The 7,638-nt window shown below is 42.0% G+C and overlaps 1 protein-coding gene across 3 annotated transcripts in view; it reads left to right on the forward strand.

Annotated features, from left to right (window-relative positions):
* Positions 1 to 7,638, forward strand: part of TAF12 (TAF12 RNA polymerase II, TATA box binding protein (TBP)-associated factor, 20kDa) — a 43,120-nt gene that overhangs the window by 25,533 nt on the left and 9,949 nt on the right. For 2 of the 3 annotated variants that reach the window (XM_011955510.1, XM_011955511.1), the window contains exon 2: positions 5,999 to 6,250. In XM_011955510.1, coding sequence (XP_011810900.1) covers positions 5,999 to 6,250 — 252 coding nt within the window. Of the gene's footprint in view, positions 1 to 4,168; positions 4,254 to 5,998; positions 6,251 to 7,638 lie in introns of all 3 variants that reach the window. The other variant, XM_011955509.1, reaches the window with a different exon arrangement.

The following is a 7,638-nucleotide window of genomic DNA, read 5'->3' on the forward strand; positions in this document are numbered from 1 at the left end:
AAAAAATAAAAAATAAACAGGTGAGAGCTGGGTGTGATGCCTTGCACATATAACCCCAGCTACTTGGGAAGCTGAGGATTCCCGAGAAGATTGATAGAGGCAGAGAGTTCTGGGCCATCCTGGGCAACACAGCAAGACACTGTGTCTAAAAAAACAAAATAGAAAAAAAGTTAGCCAGGTGTGGTTTGCACTTGTAGTCTTAGCTACTCAAGAGGCTGAGGCAAGATTATTGCTTAAGCCCAGGATTTTGGGGGTGCAGTGAACTGTGATTTCACCACTGCACTCCAGCCTGGACAACAGCAAGATCCTATCTCTGCAAGCAAACAAAAAACCCCAAGGCCTGGCACGGTGGCTCACGCCTGTAATCCCAGCACTTTGGGAGGTCGAGGTGGGTGGATCACTTGAGGTTGGGAGTTCAAGACCAGCCTGGCCAACATGGGAAAACCCCATCTCTACTAATAATACAAAAAAATTAGCCAGGTGTGGTGGTATGTGCCTGTAATCCCAGCTGCTCAGGAGGCTGAGGCAGGAAAAATTGCTTGAACCTGGGAGGCCGAGGTTGCAGTGAGCCAAGATCCTGGCCACTGCATTCCAGCCTGGATGACAGAGTGAAACTGTTTCTCAAAATCAAAAACAAAAAACAGGAAGAAAAGGGTGAGTATCTTCAGAGAACAAAATCCAAATAGTAGTTTATCTTAATTTTTTCCATTGGTAACATATGCATATAATACAGGATTTAGGGTGTACAGTGAAAAATAAGACTCTCCCATCTTGGTCCCATAGGCCACCCAGACACCACCATTCCCCCACCTCCCTCTGTTATCAGTTGCTTATGTATCTTGCCAGGAATAATTTATGAATTTACAACTGTGTGTCTATGTATGTGTGTTTTATTTATTTATTTGAGACGGAGTCTTGCTCTGTCACTCTAGCTAGAATGCAGTGGCTCGATCTCGGCTCACTGCAACCTCCACCTCTCCATTCAAGTGATTCTCCTGCCTCAGCCTCCCAAATAGCTGGGATTACAGGTGCCCACCACCATGCCTGGTTAATTTTGTATTGTTACTAGAGAGGGGGGTTTCTCCATGTTGGTCAGGCTGGTCTCGAACTCCCAACCTCAGGTGATCTGCCCGCCTTGGCCTCCCAAAGTGCTGGGATTGTAGGCGTGAACCACTGTGCCTGGCAATACATGAGTTTTAATAAATGATAACAAAATATTCTCCCATTCTATACTTTGCTTTCATTCATTGAACAATTTCTCTTGGAGACCATTTCATGAGCCTCCTCATTTGTTTAAAAAAAAAAAGTATTTATTTAAATCATTCACATTTCATATAAATCACTGATTTAAAGTGTATGATTCTGCGGGGTTTGGCCTTTTTTTTTTTTTTAATACAATCAGAGTTGGCAACCATCACCACAATGTACATTTAGATCATTTTTGTATCCCCTAAAAGAAACCGTATACCCATTATCAGTCAGTCTGTTCCTCTCCTACATGCTCTGGCCATAGGCAACAACTAATCTACTTTCTGTCTATGGGTTTACCTATTCTGGACATTTCATATAAAAGTAATTGTACAATATGTTTTTTTGTGACCACCTTTTTATGTTTTTTTTTGAGACAGACTCTCGCTCTGTCACCCAGGCTGGAGTGCAGTGGCACAGTCTCGGCTCACTGCAACCTCCACCTTCTGGGTTCAAGCCATTCTCGTGCCTTGGCCTCCCAAGGGATTACAGGCGCCCTCACCACCATGTCTGGCTAATTTTTGCATTTTTTTAGTAGAGATGGGGTTTCACCATATTGACCAGGCTGGTCTCAAGCTCAAGTTTTCCTTTCTGTAGGATAAATGTCTAGTAGCACACTGTTTTTCCTGTGTACTGGAAAGCTGTGTACTGGGGAGCTGGAGGGGTGTTTGATTTATTCTTAATTGTATAACTTACATACAGTAAAATGCACAGATCTTAAATGTTCAATGGGAGGAGTTCGACAGTTGTATAAACCTATGTATTACCACCCACTCAAATGTGTTACAGTTTTAAAATCTTACCATATTAAGAAATAGTTTAGGAAACTAAGGGTAGTGTTAGTCTGGCACCAGTGTGTGTCTGGTTATCATCTGCTTTTGTTTTTATAGGAAGAAAAAGTTTGCTTAGCCAGAATTATTTAAAACTCAGAAGTATTATTTTCTTTTCAGCAAGGTCAATGACAGCAGTACATTTTTGTCAAGTTTCTTAGGGAGAAACTGATTTTCCCCCTTCTCCAGAGGTTCCACTTCTTCTTTTTTTTTTTTTTTTTTTTTTTAGATGGAGTCTCACTCTGTCACCCAGGGTGGAGTGCAGTGGCACAGTCTCGACTCACTGCAACCTCTGCCTCCTGGGTTCAAGCAATTCTCTGCCTCAGCCTCCCGAGTAGCTGGGATTATAGGCACCCGCCATTACGCCCTGCTAATTTTTTTGTATTTTTAGTAGACACAGGGTTTCACCATCTTGGCTAGGTTGGTCTAGAACTCCTGACCTTGTGATTTGCCCACCTCAGCCTCCCAATGTGCTGGGATTACAGATGTGAGCCACCGCGCCTGACCCAACTTACCTTCTTATTGTCCTTTGCAGAGCAGAAGTTTTACATTTTGATTAAGTCCACTTTATCAGTTCTTTTGTGAATTGTGCTTTTGAGGTTGTATCTAAGAACTCTGAGTAACCCGAAGTCATGAAGGTTTTCTCCTGTTTTCTTCAAAAAGTTGTATATTTTTACATTACGTATATGATCAGTTTTGAATTTTTTTTTTTTTTTTTGAGACGGAGTCTCGTTCTGTCACCTAGACTGGAGTGCAGTGGCACGATCTCAGCTCACTGCAACCTCCGCCTCCTGGGTTCAAGCGATTCTCCTGCCTCAGCCTCCCGAGTAGCTGGGACTACAGACGCCCGCCACCTCGCCTGGCTAGTTTTTTGTATTATTTTTAGTAGAGACGGGGTTTCACCGTGTAGCTCAGGATGATCTCGATCTCCTGACCTCGTGATCCGCCCGTCTCGGCCTCCCAAAGTGCTGGGATTACAGGCTTGAGCCACCACGCCCGGCGGGAATGTTTTTGAGAGATATAGTATGTTCAGTGTGAGGCTAGAGTGATGAGGATACAGTTTGATGATCCTTAATGAAGCTTTTGCATAGAACTTGCTTTGGGAAAATAGTTTGCTTTTATAATATTAGAACAGCTATTACCATGTTAAGAAAGGTTTCTGTCCTGACTCTTCTATTTGTAATGTTTGTGGGTAGGGGAGAAGGAGGCCACATATGGTTAAAACAAACAAGTGATCCTAATACTCTGCTGTCCCCATTAGCTGGTTCTTGGCCAGCAAGTCTGCCTAGTTTATCTTGGGTTTTTAACCAGTACATACTTAGTTGCCTTTATTAAGAGTAAACCAAGATAACATGATTTCTTCTTCTTCTTCTATTTTTTTTTTTGTGAGACAGAGTCTCGCTCTGTCGCCCAGGCTGGAGTACAATGGCCTGATCTCGGCTCACTGCAACCTCTGCCTCCTGAGTTCAAGTGATTCTCCTGCCTCAGCCTCCCAAGTAGCTGGGATTATAGGCACGTGTCACCACACCTGGCTAGTTTTTGTATTTTTAGTAGGGATTGGATTTCACCATGTTGGCCATGCTGGTCTCAAACTCCTGACCTCAAGTGGCATCCCAGAGTGCTGGGATTACAGGCATGAGCCACTGGGCCGGGCCAGATTTCTCATATTAGAAAGTCAGACAGTGTGGTGAGGAAGAACTCAGCACTAGGGACAAGAGTAGAATAGATACAGATAGACATTTATGTTGCCAACTTTTACCAAGTTCTGAAAGCCATTAACATAATTCCTGCAGGCTCATATCCCACAATTTTGCCCAATAAAATATTCCATATGCTGTTAGTTTATCCCTAACAACAGACATTCATTTTATAAGAAGATGGTCTATATGTGCCATAATCATCATCAATTAATTTTCAAAGTTGCTTATGAAAGAGATGGAGATGTTTGTCTTGGCTCCTACTAAGGAAAAGGAGATATATTTCTCCACATCCAGTTTGCTTGGATCCTGGTTGGTGAAGATGTACCAGGCCATGCAACTAAAATGGTTCCATGGCAAGGATAGTGCTTGATGCCAGTTGTTCATTTACAGGTAGCTTTTGAAAATGGCTGCCTCTCATTTCACCGGGCTCACAGCTGTTGCTGATGTAATTAAAGATCTAGACACTCAGATAGCTGTAAGTAAGTTTGAGGCTACTGTGAGCAGAACTTGGTGAATGTGCTTCTGATCGTGATGACACCCAAGCTGATGTCTGCAGAGTCAACCTCATGACTCTAAGATTCAGGAGTCTCAGCTGCTCCAGACTAGGGTCTCTGCATGTACTTAGATTGCTAACACTCAGAATAAAATTGCTCTTGATAAAGAGGAGTTTACTTTTAACAACTGCTGAAAGTTATGTTTATTGGGCATAGCCCTGACATAGACTTAAGCATGTTTGAAATGCCAAAATGAACTAGTCTGTATTCTTAAGCTTTGTGACTGATTTTTTAAAGGATGTGATTGTGCTATGACTTATTTGAATTTAACATTATTTGATACTTTAAAAATAATGCATGTAGTACTTAACCTAGTATTTTTATAAAGTTCTCAAAAACGTCTTATTCTAGTTTATTTATTTATTATTATTTTTTGAGATGGAGTTTCGTCAACCTCTGCATCCCAAGTTCAAACAATTCTTCTGCCTCAGCCTCCCAAGTAGCTGGGATTACAGGCGTGTGTCACCACGCCCGGCTAATTTTGTATTTTTAGTAGAGTTGAGTTTCTCCATGTTGGTCAGACTGGTCTCAAACTCCCGAACTCCGGTGATCCACCCACCTCGGCCTCCCAAAGTGCTGGTATTACAGGCATGAGCCAACTGCGCCCAGCCTCTAGTTTATTTTTATTTTATTTCATTTTATTATTAGATAGTATCTCTCTCACCTAGACTGGAATGCAGTAGTGGTGTGATCATGGCTTATTGCAACCTCAACTTCTTGGGCTCAGGCAATCCTCCTGCCTTAGCCTCCTGAATAGCTAGGACCACATGCTACCATGTCCAGCTAAGTGTTTTTTTTTTTGTTTTTTGTTTTTTGTTTTTTGCCAGTGGGGCACCAAGTCTCATTCTGCTGCCCAGGCTGGAGTACAGTGGCATGATCTTGGCTTACTGCAAGCTCTGTCTCCCGTGTTCAAGCAATTCTCCTGCCTCAGCCTCCCCAGTAGCTTGGAGGGATTACAGGCATGTGCCACCATGCCTAGCCAATTTTTTTGTATTTTTAGTAGAGATGAGGTTTCACCATGTTGGTCAGGCTCGTCTTGAACTCCTGACCTCAGGTGATCTACCCACCTTGGCCTCCCAAAGTGCTGGGATTACAGGTGTGAGCCACCACGCCCAGCCCCAGCTAAATTTTTACAAAGATAGGGCTTCCCTATGTTCCCCAGGCTGGTCTTGAGCTCCTGTCTCAAGTGATCCTGCCACTTCAGGCACGCAACATACTGGGATTACAGACATGAGCTACTGCACCCAGCCCTAGCTTATTTTTGTACATAAGATTCTTCATTTCATTTACTTTCTTCCTTGTTTCAATTTTGTGGACTATTTCATTTAACATTTGGAGATGAGATGGTTTCTAAAATCAGGTGAGAGTAATAAACATTGTTCATTCCCTATTTTTAATGTGTGGGTATTAAATGATCACCATTCCATATATACTGAAGAACCCTCAAAGTCTAACAGACCTCATTTTACTTACTTTTTTTTTTTTTGGTCTCCTATGTTGCCGAAGCTGGTCTTGAACTACTGGGCTCAAGTGATCCTACCACCTGGGCCTCCCAAAGTGCTAGGATTACAGTTGTGAGCCATTGCACCAGGCCTCTTTTTACTCTCAAGATTCATCCTTTATTACAGGTTCTTCTAGAGCTAATTCTTGTGCTTTTCTTCTCCAGTTAATTGGCCTTGGTCCTCACAGCTCCAAAAAGAAACAGGATCTCGATAAGCTCTATGAGCTGAAGTCCAAAGCCCGGCAGATTATGAACCAGTTTGGCCCCTCAGCCCTAATCAACCTCTCCAATTTCTCATCCGTAAAACCGGAACCAGCCAGCACCCCTCCACAAGGCTCCATGGCCAATAGTACTACAGTGGTAAAGATACCAGGCACTCCTGGGACAGGAGGTCGTCTTAGCCCTGAAAACAATCAGGTATCATCCTCTTACTCTTTCTTCTCTGTGCCACCTCTTACCTATTATTTCAACCTGTAATACTTTAAGAGATGTCCATCTCAGATGCTGCTTTTTTATCTTAGCTAAAAAAGTCTTTTCCCTCTTTTGGATTTCTAACTTGTTTTGGTTGTTTTAATATAAGTAGAGAGTTTATTTGGGCCAAATTTGAGGACTCCCAACTCAGGCGACACAGATTCAAGTTGTCCTGAATATATACTCCTCTAACATTCTTTAGCAAATTATCATGTACAGTGTTTATTAACTACTGTGTTATATATGGTTGTGTGTATGCATATATCCATCCATCCATCCATCCATACACACATAATACCTTGCCTATGAAAGGTGTTTTTTTCTTTCATTTTGATAAGTACTTTATATACATGTTAACCATGTAGTTGTTAAATAAAATAATAAATTGATTCATTATTCCTATGATAAAAGTACTCTTGCTTCTAGTCATTCCATCTTCTAGTTCATTCAGTTGCTGCCATTATTAATTTTCTTCAGTGATTCTAAAATCTGCTCCATTCTTTCTACCCATAATTCTGATACTGCTCTCCAGAACCACAAGAAATAAGTATAATCCCTTTGACTCGTTTTTTGTAGGCTGTGTAGAATGGATGAGTTGGCCCAGTATTTCAAGGGAATGAGTGGAGGGACTTGCAAAGGTTAATGAGAGCGGGTTGAACAGTCAGGATATCAACCTATGTTGAATATGGAGTCTGTTGTAGAAGACAGAATTTAAAATTGTGTAGGTAGGGCAGAACATGGTGGACCTGTACTAATAAATTTCCATTGGAACTTTTAGGCAATATACGATCTTTGCAGATATTTAATAAAGGAGTAAAAGTAACATAATAAAAATAGTCTATCCTATAGAGGATTAACTTGGCAGTAAGGGGACAGGATGGGTAAAAAAGGGAGTTAGACTGGGTAGATGACCAATTCTAAGACTTTTGCAATAAATCAAGACATGTAGTGAAGGCTTGAATTAGGTGATAATGATAGAATGAAGAAGAATGGATGGATATGAGACATCATTAACAAATATTTATTCATTTTTTCTTTAGAGAAAGGATTTTGCTCTGTTGCCCAGGCTAGAGTGCAATGGTATAATCATAGCTTACTGTAGCCTCAAATTTCTGGGCTCGCCCAGGCATGGTGTCTCAAGCCTCTAATCCCAGCACTTTGAGAGGCCAAGGTGGGCAGATCACGAGGTCAGGAGATTGAGACCATCCTGGCCAACATGGTGAAACCCCGTCTCTACTATAAATACAAAAAAATTAGCCAGGCATGGTGGTGGGCGCGTGTAGTCCCAGCTACTTGGAAGGCTGAGGCCTGAGAATGGCGTGAACCCGGGAGGC

Source organism: Colobus angolensis, unplaced genomic scaffold (assembly GCF_000951035.1).
Source record: "Colobus angolensis palliatus isolate OR3802 unplaced genomic scaffold, Cang.pa_1.0 Scaffold4, whole genome shotgun sequence".
NCBI lineage: Eukaryota > Metazoa > Chordata > Mammalia > Primates > Cercopithecidae > Colobus > Colobus angolensis.